Here is an 18,807-nt window from a genome sequence, read left to right as displayed (position 1 = left end):
AGCACTGGCAGTTTCTGTGGCAATATGTAACGAATGTTCCAACGCGGATAGCCAGAAATTCAAACACAGTTCGCGTTGCCTCAACACAAAGCTGCGCTCAGAATTCGCATGAGGGAGTATCGTGATCATCGGTGACTTTTCGAGCTATGAAGACCTGTGCGTTTGCGTTTATCTTGGTTTTTTTAAATGCGAAACATTTCTTAGCGAACTTCTGCGACTTTGAGCGTATCTATCTGTCTACCTACCTATCTAGCCGCCTACGAATTTGTGCTCTCCTGGCCGTTTCGTACATGGGGTGTATACCAAAATTGGTATGGCGTAATGTGACTGTATGACAAACGTAAATGACTGGTCATAACATGAAAATCATGACATGCATGTCATGTACAGCATGATTTACATGCCACAGTATTGGTGCTCTTGCGGCCGTTTCGTTAATTTGATATATACCAAAATTGGTATGGCTAGACAAGAGCGTATGGCGAACATAAATAACAGGAGTTATTATGAAAATCGTGACACGCATGTCATGTATAGCACGACTTACGTGCCACGCTCATGGTGCGCTGGCGGCCGTTGTGCTAGCTTGATATACACCAAAATTGGTAGTGCGCGACATGACTGTGTGACGAACATAAATAACGAGAGTTAATGTGAATATCATGACACGCGTGTCATGTACAGCATGACTTACGTGCCACGCTCATGGTGCGATGGCGGCCGTTCCGCCAGATTGATATACACCAAAATTGGTATTGCGTGATGTGACTCTGTGACGCGCATATATAACAGGTGTGATTTTTGGAACATGTCACGTGACAAGTGTTACGTGAGATTCATTGCATACCGCGCCAGAAAAGTCTGTGCACGTGTTCTGGCAGCAAAGCAGAAGATAAAGAAGAGGACGGATTGCGTGCCGGTTCATGATGATGACAATTTTTATTCGCCACTAACGGGATTCTCCAAGCTTAAACAGCTCTGATTTTAAAAGAAACAGAGATACCAGCGCACGTAATTGTATTAAGGCCACAAAAGCGTAAAAGCGGGCGTACACAAGCGGCTTGGGGATCCCGAGCCCTAAAATTCCCTCTTAGAGAATTTTAGTACCGGGACCCCAAAGTGCCTTGCGTACGTAAGCCCCTTGCGTTCCTTTGTATAGTCCATGGGGCGCGGCTGAGTGTACAAGGGAACGTAAGAGGGTGAATAAGGAAGCGGCTTGGAGTCCCCGGCACTAAAACTCTCTAATAAGAGAAAAAAAGAACTCACAGGGTCCCTTATGCATTCGCCTAAGACCTCTCGAACGCGAAAGCCGTCTTCCTTTTCTTCAGTTGATGTACTGTTCCTCACGCCCCCCCCCCCCTCGAAAGCTTTGTGACCTAACATTGTCTTGCACTGCCTGCAAGATCGGAGGCACTGCAATTTTTGTACCCCACATCTGGTCATGTGCTGATGGCATCGCGTGAAGTCACGTTATTCGACGTCTTGATGACGTCACAATCTTTGGTCATATGGTCACGTCATTACGTGATGATTTTTGACATCCCTCGTGTTGACGCCGCCGACGCGGGACGCCGACGCGGGACGCCGACGCCACGGACGACGGCGGTCAATTTTCGCGTTTGCTGAGGCATCTAAGGTTTTCGTCAGAACAGGTGCAGGGCCCCCCTTAGGCGCGTGTTAAATGAAAACAATACCTCGTTCGGCTAGTCTGATAGCGGACATCCTGTTGGTTTACTTTACAAAATCATTTTTATGCTCAACTTCTTCGCGCTCTATACTTCCTAATCACGAAATTTCATCGAGCACATGAGGGCCCCTTGCTATAGTAGAAGAGCTTCCTGCATGAGCACAGACATTGTGCACTATACCTGCATGACCAAAAAGCGCAAGGCACATTCGCTTAGCACAGGGGCGCAGATTAATTTACATGCGCGAATTAAGCGTGAAACTGGTAGCAAGTACACAAGCGGCAACACAGCGGTAAATGACACCATAGGCTGACAGCCACAGAAACGCAGACCACATAACGTACAACACATGCCAGGTAACTGCCGCAGCTGACGCGCGGCGGCACTAACCTGCGATATCGAAATAAATCTTTCCCTCACAACATCACGGTAACATCCCAAGCTCGTGCTCAGAACGCGCGATAAATTACGTAAACGCAACACATCACGCTTGACACTTTGTTGTAAATGCGGTGTCAAACCACCACGTGATATGCGCGCTGTCATTGCGCATGCGCCAAGTTTCTGTTCCTTGTTTTCTATCGCATCCTTTCCCTTTCCACTTTACTTATATATATGCGTGCAATAAACGCCTTTTGGTTGTTCTCGGCTGACACGGAATCATCAACGTCTCCGTCCTTTCGTGACGGCAGCTAGGCTGCCTCCGCTATGCTACAGTGGCGACGAGCAAAGAAAACACCCACGCGGTCAAGCAGGAACCCGAAGTTAAGCATCCAGTGGCAACCGTACTGCTGACAACGATGGCCTCCTACATGCTTCCCAGCTTCGACGACGCCACAGATAAGTGGAAACCTTACTTCATCAAAGTGGAGGCGTATTTTGAAGCAAATGCTATTTCGGATTCCGCTAAGAAGAGGGCACTTCTAGTAGCTGCACTTAGCACCTCGACGATCCAAATCCTGATGGGGAAAATAGCACCTGCAAAGCCCAATGCCTTAAGATATGATGAAGTAGTCAAGGTGTTAAATGACCACTACGACCCAAGGCGCAACGAAATTGCTGAAAGCTTCCAGTTTTTCAACCGCTGTCAGCAGGAGGGAGAAACCATTCAGGATTTCGTCGTCTCAATCCGACGCATTGCAGACAATTGCAATTTCGGAGATTCTCTGAACAGGCTACTTAGAGACCGAATTGTCTGTGGTGTGCGTTCGGGTGCTGTGCAGAAGCAACTTCTGGCAAAGAAAGATTTAACTCTGGAGGAAGCCGAGTCGATAGCAGTAGCCGTGGAAACTGCCGAAAAAGACGCCAGGACAATGTCTGTAGACGTACCGCCTGTTCTTAAAGTGGAAGCGCGTCGCAAACTGCCATCGCGATCAAGCATGGAGCGCTCAGAGCGATTGGAGTGTGGAAGGTGTGGCAGTTCTAGACATGATGGCAACAGCTGCAGATGGAAGAATGCACGATGTTACGCTTGCGGCCTGAGGGGTCACCTCGCTAAAATGTGTCGCAGCCGCATTGGCAAAGATGTTGCCGCCCCTCGGCGACTACCTCACGCGAAAGCTTTGGCGGTAGAAGAGGCTTCTTCAGAAGAGGACAGCAGTGGTAGTGCTCAAATTTGGACGTTAGCGTCAGCACGAAAGAATTCTCTTGCGCCGCCAATAAGACGAATGTTCAGTTGGGGAGGCGTGAACGTGTCCATGGAAGTCGATACAGGTTCACCGGTTTGCGTCATATCACGGCAGCTTTTCGAAAAGCACCGCAAATGCTGGCCAAAGTTGAAGCCTTCACACGTAAAGTTATCATGCTACAGTGGAAGGTTGCCGGTGATGGGTGAACTGCAACTTTGTGTCAGATACCGCGATACTTCTGTTGACTGTTCCCTTGTGGTTCTAGACTGCCCCGGACCAAGCTTGTGCGGCTGAGACCTACTAATCCTCCTGGAACAAGCTGGCGCTCCGGTAGTGAGAGTCGCACACGAAGACGAGGCGACGGCTATTCGAGCGAAGCACCACAGCGTCAACGCCCTACGCCACACCTACGAGGATGTTTTTTCGGAAACCTTGGGCTTGATCAAAGGACCACCAGCCAGCCTCCTGCTGAAGGACGACGCGGTCCCCAAATTCTGTAAGGCGAGACCTATTCCATATGCTTTACGTGACAAGGTATCGCAAGAGCTTGACAGGTTAGTGTCGTTAGGTATAATATCACCAGTCAAGCATTCTAACTGGGCGACGCCCATTGTGCCCGTTCTGAAGAAGGACGGCTCGGTCAGAATATGCGGAGACTTTAAAGCTACTCTCAATCCCGCTTGTGCCACGGAACAGTACCCGCTTCCAGTAATTCAAGATATTTTTGCGTCATTAGGAGGTGGCCAGTTGTTCAGTACGCTCGACTTGCGGGACGCATATAACCAGGTGGCTCTGGACGAGGATTCCCGGAAGCTCTGCGTTATAAATACTCATAAAGGCCTTTTTTGTTACAATAGGCTTCCTTTCGGCATTTCTTCCGCGCCTGCAATATTTCAAAGAAAAATAGATACAATTCTGGCTGGCCTACCTGGCGTTCAGGCTTACTTGGATGACGTTCTGGTCTCTGAAACGTTTGGCGATGGCGGAGCACGATTGCAAAATGTGTTAGAACGGTTCAGAGAACATGGCGTGAAGCTCGGGTACGATAAGTGCAAATTTAGCCAACCATCGGTCACTTATCTTGGGCATCGCATTGATCAAGCCGGCCTTCACCCAACTGAGAAGAATGTAGATGCTATCGTAAATGCACCTAGTCCCGAAAACCTAAACGAGCTGCGTTCGTTTCTTGGGATGATAACATTTTATTCAAAGTTTTTGCCGAACATGTCAGATACGTTGTTTCCATTGTACCAGTTGTTGGAAAAAAACGCGCGGTGGCAGTGGAAGTCATCCCAGGAATCTGCATTTCGCAAGGCAAAGCAGTGTCTTAAAGATGCCGAGTGTCTTAAAGATGCATTTTGAGCCGTCAAGACAACTGAAGTTGGACTGCGACGCATCCGCTCGTGGGATAGGCGCCGTTCTTTTTCACACAATTGGAGGCACTAATAGGCCAGTCGGATTCCGGTCAAGAACCCTGACAAAAGCCGGAAGAAATTATTCTCAATTAGAACGAGAAGCACTGGCACTTGTTTTTGGAGTTACTAAATTCCGGGATTATCTCCTAGGTCGAGAGTTCGTCCTGGTTACCGACCACCAACCACTTCTGGGACTGCTGAGACCCGACCGCCAGACGCCTGCAATGGCCGCAGCTCGCATCCAACGGTGGGCCCTCTACCTTGGAGGTTACCGTTACAAGCTTGAATATGCCCCAGGAAGGCAGCTACTGAATGCGGATGCTCTGAGCAGACTGCCGCTGCGGTGCCAAGATGCCGCCACGGAACCTGAACCCGAAGAGTATGTATTTTCTTTGAAATGCCTGGATGAAGGGATAGTCACAACGCGCGAGCTGAAGGAGCTGACAGCCAATGACTCGATCTTATCCCGTGTAAAACAAAACGTGTTGAACGGTTGGCCGAAAGGTGCAGTACGTCTTGACCCTGCCTTAGTGCCTTTTGTGGATCGCCAGTTGGAGCTATCTCTGGCACACGAACTTGTCTACTGGGGACATCGTGTCGTCATACCTGCCGCAGCGCGGAAGCGGTTGTTACAACTACTGCATGAGACTCATCAAGGCTCCTCGGCAATGAAAACAGTGGCGCGATCGTTGTTTTGGTGGCCAGGAATAGACCGCGACATAGAGTTAACAGCAGCGCAATGCACTAATTGCATTGATAATTTGCCTATGCCTCCAGCGGCCCCGCCTTTAAACTGGCCACAAACACAAGAGAGATGGTCGCGTGTTCACGTCGACTTTGCAGGGCCGATAGAAGGTAAAATGGTCCTCGTAGTAGTGGATTCTCACACGAAATGGGTGGAAGCGGTGCCAGTGAACCAGGCTACTTCGGCAACCACGATTAACTGTCTGCGTGACATATTTAGCCGTTTTGGTGTACCAAGAACACTAGTGTCTGATAATGGAACGCAGTTCACCAGTCACGAGTTTGCTGACAGAAACATTACGCATCTAAGAACCGCCCCTTTTCATCCGCAGTCAAATGGAGCGGCCGAGAGGGCAGTCAGGACAATCAAGGACGGTCTTCGGAAGATGAAAGGCGGGAAGCTCGAGCATAACCTTATGCGTTTGCTGCTCAATTACAGAAGGACCCCACAGAAAGCCGGACTATCGCCATCGGAAATGCTGCTGGGGTACCAGATACGGTCACGCCTGGACACGTGCTTTCCTGCGACGACTGCGCCCAATTCTAAAAAGGAAAGCGACGATTTGTTACCACCAACGAACTGTGATGTGCATGTCCGCAACTACGGGTCCAATGGTAGATGGATGCCAGGACGTGTAACAGCTACATCGGGAGGACGGATGGTCACAGTGGAGACACCTCAAGCAATCGTGCGGCGTCACATAGATCAAGTGCGTACTCGTAGGGGATTTTCGCAAGACGAACCACTGTGGACCCATCCAGGTGATATCAGCAAAGGCAATACACCGAGCACAACGCCACTCGACCCACCGCCACCCGCGAACCCCGATGAAGCTGTGGAAGCGTCACCCCAAGAAACTCTCCCAGTCACCGACCAGCCTGAGCCTGCTGCAGTCCCAACACCCCTGGCAGCTACGACGGATCAAGAAACCGCACAACCGCTCCGGCGCTCCACAAGAACACGCAAGCCAGTGCATCGTTTTTAAGGAGGAAGAAATGTTGTAAATGCGGTGTCAAACCACCACGTGATATGCGCGCTGTCATTGCGCATGCGCAAAGTTTCTGTTCCTTGTTTTCTATCGCATCCTTTCCCTTTCCACTTTACTTATATATATGCGTGCAATAAACGCCTTTTGGTTGTTCTCGGCTGACACGGAATCATCAACGTCTCCGTCCTTTCGTGACGGCAGCTAGGCTGCCTCCGCTATGCTACACACTTATAGCGTGATCGCTGCAAAATTTCAATCTGCCCAAGCGATCGAAACGCGAACCATAAAACGCCTTTTTTTCAGCGCGACAACATTATTTTTAAAGTTTGTGCGCCTGAAAGGGCCCCATCGCACAACAAATAATAAGTTTGTGTTAATGGTACGCTGTTTATAATACCAGCAATATTCAAGCTAAATACTCAGGTAGGTATCTCGCATAGCACGGAGCAGTCGGTCGGGGTCCATTTGCTGCGTGTGATGTTTCTGATCCAAAGGCGTCGTCGCTTCTTTTCCTTCGAAAGCCTAAAAAGGCGGAAACCCTGAGCTGTGCTGTTTGAACAGCCAACCGCGCAACAGCAGCCCATCGCACGCAACAAATTCACGCTTGAATGCGAGGAGCAGTCGCCATGAATACGCGCGGCTTCGCACAAGAGCTTCGTAACCTACGCGCGCTCCTCAGCGATCGTGTAAGTGCGGCGCGCCGGCGTCTCTCCGTCGCGGCAGCGCCGGACTCCGCGCCGCGCTGTCTGGCGCTGTCGCCACTGCCGCCCGCCGCCGCCGGCGAGGAGAGAGGGTTTACGTCACGAGAAGAGGGCGGCGCTGGGGCGGAGCTCGGAGAGCGGCGAGATGAAACAATCGCCAAACTCTCCCGAAGGGTATATATGGCTCTGGTTGCCATCTTTTACATGCTCTTCTATGGACGCGACGCATAAAAATCGTGATAGCACCTCGTACAATGTAAAATTTTCAAGATTTATGTCTGTAACATCAATAGGGAGAGATGTCAGATATTTTAACTGTAGTTACTAATCGATACTGCCGGAATTATAGGCCGTACAGCGCTTGAAACGAACTGCTAATAGTGGCTCCTGAGCAGACGACGTCTGCCGCCGCATGCACGCGCCCCTGGCTCCTCGCTTGCATGTTGTGCGCGCGCATGCGTAGGTGGCCTTGGAAGAGAAAGTTTCCTTCGCTATTTGCTGGTTTCTTTCTCTTTAGCGCTCGCAGAGGCTCTCGCGCGTTGCGCGGGGGCGGCGCCGACTCCGCAATGTTTGCGCGCGCTTTCACGCCGCGACAAAGGAGAGTGCTTTGCGGATTTCGACCAGTGCTTCTTCAGGATGGGGCGAAAATGTGTCGTGCCGAACTGCAGCAGTGGGTACGCGTCCTGCAAAGAGAAGGTATTTACCTTCAGAGTTCCTTGTGACCCAGTGAGGTTGGAAGCGTGGGTTCGCGCCATACCAAGAAAAGACCGACAGCTGACGCCTCGTGACTACGTTTGCGAGAAGCACTTCTCGGGCAGTGACATAGACAGGCGGCGCTATTGTGGCGAGCTTGGTGGCGAAGTTTCTCCTTGACAAACCGAAACGGCCAGTATTGTTACGAGACGCCGTGCCTTCAATCTTTCCGCGCGCTGTCCCAACTACTTGTCTGCTGTTCTAAAAAAAAGACAACGTGAAATTTCGACCGCCTGGGGTTTTGTAACGTGCACCTGAATGCAAGCACACGAGCCCTTAGCATTTTGCCTCCATCTAAATGCTGCCGCCGCAACAACCTAAATCTAAATTGATGGCATATAGGATAAGTCCCATCATTCGTTGAAATAATTATGCCTAACTCATTGAGTTCACGTTATCAAAAATTATAGATTTCACGTTGTACAAAATATATCACGCTGCTAATTTTCCTGTATGTGACGCCATTTTTCTCGTTAATTTACCGAGAAATCTTGGAGTGCGCTTGAGCTTCGCCTTTAAGAGTAGAACGCGATAGCGTAATCGGGCCCCGTGCGCATCGCCTTCTCAATTGCTAACCTCACCGATGCCGACACGGGTATTTCTGCGAAACGAGCTCTTTAAACGCTGTCCCGTTAAAATATGGAGCCGGCGAGGACGCACAAAAACACATCTACTCGGGCGTGAAGCGCGAACGGCGAATCGGCGACGAATGGCCTCTCTTCGTGGTTCGGGAGGAAAAGGAAAAAGGCACCTAATTTCTGTCTGCCTTTAGGCGACACGGCGCAGTGCCTTATAGGCCCGACCCCTTATAGGGGTGGGGGCAAGGGGGGATAACAGAAAAGTAGAAAGAAATAGGGAAGGAAGTGATCCGAAGTCGACAGGGGCGGCGAAGAGAGAAGACGGGAAAGATTGGGGAACCGGCGAGCCTCGTCGGAGAGCGCGGTGAGAGGGACGCGCGCATTTTCCCTCTCCGCTAGCGGACTCTCACGACAGAGGGCGCGTGAGCGCTGTGCGCGATTTCGTGACTTTATTAGGACGCCCGAGCGTGCGCAGTTTCGCCTCCTAAGAATTCTTGCTCCGTGCCCGCGGGTAACGGGCGCTTTCCACAACCATCACTGCGCATCGCAGAGGCGCGCGCCGCGCAAAAGCGGTGCATGTGAAACGAAGCCGCGTGCGAGCGTCCTGTCTCCGCTCAATCGCCGCGGGCCCCGCCGCTCAGTCGCTCGCATGTGAAACAGGCTTAAGACGTATTCTAGCGGCACAAAACGCCTCAGGTTATCACTGCTATTCACACTATTGCCACTTCTAGCTCTGCTTACATGCGGATTTGTAACAATAAGAATACTTTAAGGTGACCTAAAAAAGGAAAACGAATATATTTAAGTTAAATAGCAAGGTGGTTCCGTATTAAAGAATCAAAGTGAATAAGAATACAGGGTGTTTCACGTAAGTAGAAGCCAATATTCAAAAAAGTGGTTAACCGCCGCTGAATCAAACCAAGGTATTTGGTTTGCCGTCATGTGGCACTCGTTTATGGTATGTTTTGTACTAAGCTTAACTGGTTAATTAAATAAGGTCAATTATGCGACATTGCGACATTTTTAATATTCACTTTAGGGCCAACTGCGCTTCTACACGTCGTAGAGCGAATTTAAAAACGGCCGACCCAATTTTTTTTTTTGGCAGCGTACTGCTGCGTGGTGAATATTTTCGGGCTTTTAGAAAAAGCCCGTGAATATGAAATAAAACCACGTTGGCAGACAGTTAAAAAATAAGAATAAAGCACAGAACGTATTTTAGCAGCAGGTTACAAAGACATATTACAATAACAGACGGGCGAAAAACTACGCAGAGGACTGGGTAATGGGATGCAAACGGAAGACGGCAAAGAAAGCGCTTATGCTAACAATCAAATGATCATTAAAAGAATTTCTCGGATAATTTAGCAGGAAGAACAAAGATACAGTGCGTCAAAATGTTTCCCGTTACGTAAATGCCGGTTCTATTGCATCTAACGTCCAGCACCGATAGTGAGACGTTTGTTAGAATCTCCTTTGCATGTAAGTCGATCTGATCGTACTGTGTAAGTCAGCTTGTATCGACAAGATCTTTCAAATCGCTAATGCGTGAAAGGCGCGACACGCAAAGCAGCCCCATTCTTGCATTCTGAGACATTGCAACGAAGCATCACGCAAGACAAACTTCGATATCGACAGTATAGCGGCATCAGAATTCGTGCAAAAGATGCTGCACGCGTTGGAGTACGCAGCAGAGTGCAGGGTCTATGAACAAGTGTCATGACATCAACACAACTAAAAAGAAAGAAAACATCTAGGGAAAAAAAAGGTAGGCTGCGCGGAGACGTTCGCACGCTTGTTTTTGTCGCGATGGCTCGAGCGCCATCACGTGACTCTGCTCCACCAATAGGGACGCTTAAACATCATCGCCTGTGCTCGCTGGAGTGCTCTGGCGGAAATATACAAGGATGTTACTGGCGTCAGTTTTATTCAGGTTGCTTAGTGGCAGCAATCATAGAGTTTCCTGAAATGACCTAGAGGGAATTCTGGCGCTGCGATCATTCAGCCACCATGGGAATGATGGGTAGTACACGGATTTGCCTAGTCTTCGTACTTGCGGGCTTCGAACGCACTTGTGGCTTTGTTTACTGCTGTGTTTTGGTTTTCTTTCGGATAAAAGAATGGATCGTTGTGAACTTCATGACCAGATTTGAATTGGTGAGCCTAAAAAAGTTAAAGTGGTGAAGTGGAACAGCTGAATTTTGCTGAACTTCGTTTTGCGACAAAGCGGATGCAGGCGACGCGGAGCCAAACGGAGCCTAAAGAAGGAAGTCTAGACAAACCCGTGTACTACCAACCATTCCCATGCTGGCTGAAGCGCCATGCGTTGCAGCTCCCATAGACACTAGCGCCAGAGTTCCCTCTAGTGTATCTATATGAAACTCTATGGCAGCAATATCAGCTTGAGAACCGGAATTCTGGTCGACGTTTACTATTTCGCACTGCGGTGTTTCTATAGCAGTATCTTGTATCCTAAGATACACGATACATTATTGAATGTATCGGAAAATACAGATACAGATAATCGTTTTTCAAGACGTATCGCGATACAAGATACAAGATACCCAAAGAGTATCTAAGATAGTATCGAAGATACATGTATCTTCGATACTATCCAGCACTGCTTTCAGACTTCCCGTGGTTTGCAGTGCCTCCGAGATCGGCTCACCTTTGACGAAGCGACGATGTCATGCGATTACATCATCATGTGACGCCATGGTGACTGCATGATGGCGACACAAAATTTGGGAACCTGTGACGTCACGATGACGTGTAAGGTGACGTCATCAGATGATTTCTTTTGACATAACTCGTGTTACGCCCTCGGTCAGTTTTCGCGTTTGACCAGACATCTAAGGCTTTCGCCTTAATACAATCGGAAGATCAAGAATCCAAGGAGGAGAACGATAGTTTCGAGGGAATGGCATCTGCCCGATACCGGTCGAATACGTGCCTTCCTCTGTCTAAATAAAACGAAATCACCCTTGTAACCAGAGATTTCTTGCGGATATTGGCGAGGTTCGCTATCGTAACACGAAGGTTACGATACACAGCTGTGAGCCACTGAACGGCGAGATATGGCCTGTTCGATATACGTCCGTAAGGCTTTCTCAGGCGAGCTATACGACGTCGTGACATCGGGCTATGTGCTTCGCTTTTTACGACGAAAGCCTCCGATGCCTCATCAAACGCAAAAACTAACCGTCGGCGTCCGTCGCCGTCGCCGTCAACACGAGTGATGCAAAAGATCATCACGTGATGATGTCACCGTATGACTGACGTATCCAAGGTGATATAGTGTTGTCATGGTGACGTCATGTAGTGACGTCACCATCACATCACAGACCGCCAAAATTTGTGATGTCACCACGTCGTCATCATGAGGTCACCACGACGTCACTTGATGACGTCATCACATGACATCTTCGCTTGGTCAAAGGCGGCCCGATCCGGAGGCAGTGCAAAACTACGTTAGGTGCAGAAACCTTCCAGAGGTGGGGCGGGGGAGTATCAATACATTGAGTGAGAAGAAAACGAAGAAGATGGCTTTCGCCTTCGAGTTGTCTTAGGCGAGTGCATAAGGCACCCTATTAGCATTTTTCGCGAGATGATCTCACCGATCTGGCTCCAGGACGATGGCCATCGGGTAAGTGCAGACGTACATCGCCAAGTCGTCGTGGATGCGCGTTTTTGTTGAAGTCCGACACGTTGCGGACGCTGCAGCCTTCGGCCTCCACGAGAACCACCAGTGTACGACTCAAGTTGGCCGCCGCTGCGCCACCCTGGAGCACGACCGCGTTGCCGGGAAAGTTGTACCCTAGGCGAATCTCCGACGCTCCGTACAGGTGGTACAGTTCCTGTTCGTGTTGCATACGCTTGGGCGACGGAGCGGGCAGGACCTGCGTGAAAAAAATCCCGCACGAGGTTGATATACAGGGTATATGCAGGTTACTATAGTGGTCATGTGGTCAGTTTACAACGACCATCCCTTGCCCCCACGCGCCTGGCAGTGTGTGAGGCACTACGTCGGTGGGCTTAATTTGTCAATGAGCGGGCAGATATAGCGCCACTACCATCAGCGCGATCGCCCACCGAAATAATATTTGGCGACGTGATTTGAAGATCGGCGCGAGAGCTTAGGTGGCCCTCGGACCCAAGCGGTAAATAAAAGAACATGACGGATTAGGTTACGGCGCTTGAACAGCATCTCGTCTCTGTCTAACATAGACATGTACTCTACAGGTGAATCTATGTGTGGGCTATAAATCAAAATTTTAAGTAATCCTAAACACTTTATAAACACCATGCTGATGCGTTCCCAGCTTCTTCACTGAAGAAATATCCTTCATAATCGATACATCGTGCAGGAGGACACCACTGTGCGCACACTTGATACACGTAGAGAGCCGCAAGTATTAATACACCACCTCTAGCAGAAGCCAGAGCACCACCAGCGGTAGCACGTACGACACGAGGAATATGCCCCAACTGCGTCTCATGTACGTGAGCCGCTTCAGGAACAGCGCCTTGAAGCACTGCGCTGACGTCCGATCACGCTTCGACACCGGCTTGCACAAAACGGCGACGTCGCCACCTGCAGGTGTGCGACATTTAGATTGAACGTAATGGAAGTTTCGTTTGCCTCAATTCGCAACACGGGAAATACGACCGTTCTTGTACACTCTAGTCAGCAATGAGCTTAATTGAGAAAAAGAATATTAATGACATTGCAAGACTACCAGATGATGTGATGGGAAGGAAATGTCAGCTGCTAAGTCCACTGCTAAAAGGAACACTCGGATGAGCACCTCTCGTATTGCTGGCCTCTTAACTGCAAGTGGAAGCGTTGTTCGTGCGTGGCACTGGTCTGTCTAAAGGACTCAGAACTGTCAACCTCCAGCAGTTATGTACAAATCTAAGCAACTGTGCTTTTGCAGGAGAACGAAATCTGGACATACCCTGCACGGAAGCGTTTCCTTTAGCTTTGAACCTGTCTGCACATAAGAAAAACATTCAAATAAGTGGAAAATGTTGACGCAAGTCCAAGCTAAAGAAAGACGAAAGAGAAAATCTACAAAAAAAAAAACCAGCGTTAAGCATCATGCAACGTATATCATCGCTCATGACTTCAATAGCGAGTTTTAGTATAGCGGAAAACAGCAAACGCAAGGATTTAGCGTTAGCGTTAGCGTTGCGTGCTCCTAACTGCGCATGAGCAGAACGTAAACGTAGCCCGAGCTCTTACGTACGAACGCTATTTCTGGAATATAGCGTTCAACGCTAACGCACGCAAGAGATCCCGTACGTAGGGCAAGATGGCGGTGCCTGTTGAAGCGAGAGCCGTCCACTTCGAATCTTTCTAGTCGTCGTCCTGCATTATAAAACTCATTCATTCCCAAATAATGGTCATATTTGATTTAGGTTTGAGTAATGAGGCTTCGCCAACCATGTCCCGTCGATAAAATAGCTCTGTTTTTGAGATACAAAGCGGATTTGCGGTGCAGAAGGCTTAACAAAATTTGTTTACAAGGTCCGCTCATGTTTTCTGTAGCCGCGCAGAGATGGCGACGCTGTCTTCAGTCGCCTCTTTCCATGATACGGCCGCAAGTCAAGCCGAGACATGTCAAGATTCGTTTCCCTTCACGTTTTTCGCGGCAGTGCATGAATCTAATGCGTGATGCGTGTGCGTTTCACTTCTGCAAAACACTTCTGCAAACGCGACATGGAGGCGCAACAACGCTGATTGTGGATCAGCTCGACTTAGTGGCGCGTCTAGATGTTTTATGTCTAGATGACGCCGTATGTGCTTGCGTTAGCGTTAGCGGGAATGCCTTCCGCTGTACTAAAAGACCACCAGTTGGCACGCAACGCGTTCCGTTTTAGCGTTTGCGTTGAGACGCACGCTAACGCTAACGTAAGCGTTTCCCGCTATACTAAAACTCGCTAATACAATGATCAGATTGCGAACTCTTTGCAGGGAATAACCTTTATACAATCATGCCATGTCTACCGGTAGGTAGTTTCAGACTCGGGCTTCAACAGTCTACAGTTAAATCTTTATAAAATATATCTGCGGACTGTCTCCAGATGTTTAAATGTAATGGTGCTCTCTGTAGACACCCAAGATACCTGGGGACCTTACGTGTTTTCTGCAAAGCTATGCAGAAATGGTTCGCTCAGACTCGGCGATCACGTTAGAGTTAGCGAGTCCCAAAAACTAATTGTATGCAACGAAACGTAGCTGGCACGGCCACCTATGCCTCGTGTCACCGAGCGACAAATTAAAATGATCAGTTTGCCTTGTCAAAACCTCAGTATGGCTATGAGGTCCACTGTGATGGGATATTCTGGAATACGTTTGGCCGCCTGAGCTTCTTTGACAGTAGACATATGCGCCGGACCCAAAATCACCGGCGGCGGCGCGCCGGTGTTTCCACCTGCGGCGGCGGCGCATGAACGACGCGGGGTTCATCGGACCGGTGGCGGCGCGGCGCGGGGGGGGGGGGGGGGGGAGGCGAAGCAGTGAATGCGATAAGTACACGCCGTAATGTTACATGAACGAGGGCTAGCAGCTAACTCTTTTTGCTCCGATCTCACTTAAATCTACAAAACGCTGGTGTATGGCAATACGGTCGCTCCCGGGAGAGAATGGGTTTTCGGTCAGTTTTTCGTATCAGTGGTCCGAGCGCGAAGAGATTGAGCGCTGTGAGATCACAGCGCTCACAACTCTCACAGCGCGTAGAAGGTATACGAGCCATTCGCTGGGGATGTCTGCCGAAACAGCGCGCGTGCCAGCGCTCTCGACCGCGCCCTTATAGTCAAAGTTCACAGTTGTTGCTCGAGTTACGCAGTCCCTCTCCCCAGACATCCCTTCCTGCTCCTTCGCCAGCAGATGACGGGCGGGGCGTTTCCTTCTGCTTGAGGAGCAATCGACGGCAGGCCTCGCACGTTGGTTGATGTTATTCCGTGTGACGGAGATGGCCAGCTTGTTTAATCTCTGCTTTAGCCATGTTCCTTGCCAGCGCTCGCGAGCTTTTACTCGCGGGTAGAGCATACAATACGCGGAGCGATGTTATCGACTTAGAGTTTATACGGAACCTGACGGCGATGGTGAAAACCTGTCCTGAGTGTCCACACAATTGGCAATAAAAATTACACCATTTCCCGCTAACGGGACCATGAGGCGATGCGAAGCCGGAGCACTTGCACAATCGCGTTCCGTTGGCGTTCTTTGGGCATGCTACCGACCTCGCGTCGTGGAACGCGAAGAGGAACGCTACGCGCGTCTTGTCTTCCCTCAAGCCTGGCCGTTAATTCTCGCAGGGCGAGCGGGGAACGCAGTCGGCAGGCGTGCGAGAGGGGGCAGCGTAGGAGAGGAGAGAGAGAAGGAGGAGACGCGCATGCGCTGGTGCTCATCGCGGCGTTGCGCAGGAGAGAATTTCGGCATGTCTAGCCCGCGTTTCAGAAGAAGAGTGGAGAGGGGGAAAGTGGAGAGGGGAAGTGGATTGGGGAGGGGAGAGGGTGAGTGGAGCGGGCATGCGTATGCGCACTAAGGGTGGTCACGCCGCACACCACCACCACCACCATTGGATTGAACTCCGCCATAAGATACTTCGCATCTAAAATATACAAAAAGCCGTCGAAACGGGCTCGCCTTTTTCCTGGAAAGCTTCATCGTCTCCACTGTAAAGAGTGCATCCGTTGGAAGAATCGTATAATCCGGCACGTTTTCCATTGGTTTTAGTTCTCGCCTTCAATACCCTTCTCACAGGGGACATCTCCTCGCCACTTATTTCTTGATCAAGCACACGTACAATGTCAGCACTAAGCGTTGAACCTATCTTGATTTCGCGCTTGTCGGCTACAGTCTGTTATCTCTGCATGCGTGGTCACAAACGCACAAAATGGAGCGAAATCAGTTAATCACGCACGATAGTCGTGCGAGAGAAGCCAGAGCGGGTGGGCGGCTGCATAGCAAAGCAGTTTGGGAGACAATTCACAACTGTTATTTGTCGTATATGGACCAGTCAAGAGTATGTACATTGATGATGTCACGTGAATCAATGTTCTGGTATCACGAAGTGCACCAAAAGACAAGAAACGCCAAGAGAGAATAACGCGCTCGTTGTTTTTGTTTTTGGTTGTATTTTCAGAGGCTGTTAGGGGCCCTTTATAAAAACAGGGCGTGCAAACACGCTGAGGCAAAAACCAGTCAAAAAAGTCACAGTTTCGCCGCAAGGGCGAAGCAATGAATGCGATAGCAAGGAACTAATGCTATACGAAGTGAGGCTCGCCAATGGATAGTCTCAGTTTGAACAGCGCTTCTGTTGCAAAGGCGGCCGAAGCAGCGAAGGAAACTAGCGTGCTTCAAGTGTCGAGCTGTGACACTTGATAGTTCGCGCGCTCATCTTCTGTTTGTTCGTTTGGCGGCGTCCCTGAGTTCGAGTGACATTCGTACGCGCCGTAACATGAGCGCGGACATCACGCTGAAAGCGTGAAACATTCCTCTACCCCTCGCCACGAGAAAACCGCGCGAGCAGACAGCGGAAGGGCTTCTCCCATGCGCAAATATAAGAAGAAGCGAGCGAGCGAGCCGACGACTTTTAAATGCGCCCGTCGGGCTCCTAGCGCCACCTCGCTGGTAATGAAGAAACGCTTATTATCGCCTGCTGTCTCTGAGTCCGTCCAGCGCTAAATGGTGTGTATATAACGCTCGCCGTTAGCTACGTGGAGGATCTGCGTTTCGTGGCGTAGTGGATAGCGCCGCTCGCTGCGGAGCAAGAAGTCCCTGGTTCGATTCCGCGCTTCGGAAGCATTTTTCTGAATTATTTTTCTTTGGGGCTTTTATATATATATATATATATACATACTTATACATATACGGTGCATGACGGCGACGGCGACGGCAAAATCCAGCCGAGACTGTCCATATAATTGCTATCGCAATAAAAGACGCCGGACAAGGGGAAGAAGACACACACAAGGACTGGACTAGCAACTGTGCTTTATTAGCTGAACGCACCTCCCAGAAGAACCACGGCGCATGCGCTAATCACGTAAAACCATGAAGCCAAAACCCAAAACAAGAAAAAGCAAAAGCAGAAATAGGCCTACATAACGGCCAAGAATCTACTGCCAGAGTGACAGGAACTCGCATTCCTTCTGTAGTAATGAAATAGACGTACTGCTTACACAATCATCGCGGTGCGTGTTATATAATAAGCCTCAAGGATTTCGCGCTCCTCCTTGCCCCCACCTCTACCTAAAATCTTAACATTGGAAAACAGCGGCACACAACCACAGATCTGGCAGTGGCGGGGAAGATTAGCCCCGTCTGACGTGTTCAACGAATTGTGGTGCTCGCGCAGTCGTTCATTCAAGCATACTTTTTCGCATGTTAGCGGAATCGCATACACAACATGTTTCGCGCAAGTAGTGTACTTGGTTTTATGCCGAATAGAACACACCGCAGTGCTAGTGTTTCCGCGAGCAACACATGCACACAGCGCAGAAAGTTTGCAAGGCGCCGAAAAGACAACATCTACGCCCTGTCTCAAAGCGATTTTTTCACATTGTGGGAAACCTTATGTATGTAAGGCATCTCTACATCACCAGCGGAAGAGTGTTGTAGTGATGCCTTACATACATAAGGTTTCCCACAATGTGAAAAAAGTCGCTTTGAGACAGGGCGTACATGTTGTCTTTTCGGCGCCTTGCAAACTTTCTGCGCTGTGTGCATGTGTTGCTCGCGGAAACACTAGCACTGCGGTGTGTTCTATTCGGCATAAAACCAAGTACACTACTTGCGCGAAACATGTTGTGTATGCGATTCCGCTAACATGCGAAAAAGTATGCTTGAATGAACGACTGCGCGAGCACCACAATTCGTTGAACACGTCAGACGGGGCTAATCTTCCCCGCCACTGCCAGATCTGTGGTTGTGTGCCGCTGTTTTCCAATGTTAAGATTTTAGGTAGAGGTGGGGGCAAGGAGGAGCGCGAAATCCTTGAGGCTTATCATATAAACACGCACCGCGATGATTGTGTAAGCAGTACGTCTATTTCCTTACTACAGGACGAATGCGAGTTCCTGTCACTCTGGCGGTAGATTCTTGGACGTTATGTAGGTCAATTTCTGCTTTTGCTTTTATTGCGATAGCAATTATATGGACAGTCTCGGCTGGATTTTGCCGTCGCCGTCGCCGCCGTCATGCACCGTATATGTATAAGTATGTATATATATATAAAAGCCCCACAGAAAAATAATTCAGAAAAATGCTTCCGAAGCGCGGAATCGAACCAGGGACCTCTT

The 18,807-nt window shown here is 49.6% G+C and overlaps 1 protein-coding gene across 1 annotated transcript; it reads left to right on the top strand.

The window, feature by feature from the left end:
* Nucleotides 1-3,630: 3,630 nt before the first annotated feature.
* Nucleotides 3,631-6,518, top strand: LOC119398520 (uncharacterized). Its single transcript, XM_037665363.2, has 3 exons — nt 3,631-3,812; nt 4,882-5,110; nt 5,915-6,518. The coding sequence occupies exons 2-3, from the start codon at nt 4,956-4,958 to the stop codon at nt 6,459-6,461; spliced, it is 702 nt and encodes a 233-aa protein (XP_037521291.1). The 5' UTR covers nt 3,631-3,812; nt 4,882-4,955; the 3' UTR covers nt 6,462-6,518.
* Nucleotides 6,519-18,807: the final 12,289 nt, after the last annotated feature.

Source organism: Rhipicephalus sanguineus, chromosome 7 (genome assembly GCF_013339695.2).
Source record: "Rhipicephalus sanguineus isolate Rsan-2018 chromosome 7, BIME_Rsan_1.4, whole genome shotgun sequence".
NCBI lineage: Eukaryota > Metazoa > Arthropoda > Arachnida > Ixodida > Ixodidae > Rhipicephalus > Rhipicephalus sanguineus.
Note: the sequence above shows the minus strand (reverse complement) of the source record. Positions and strands in the feature narration are given on the sequence as shown.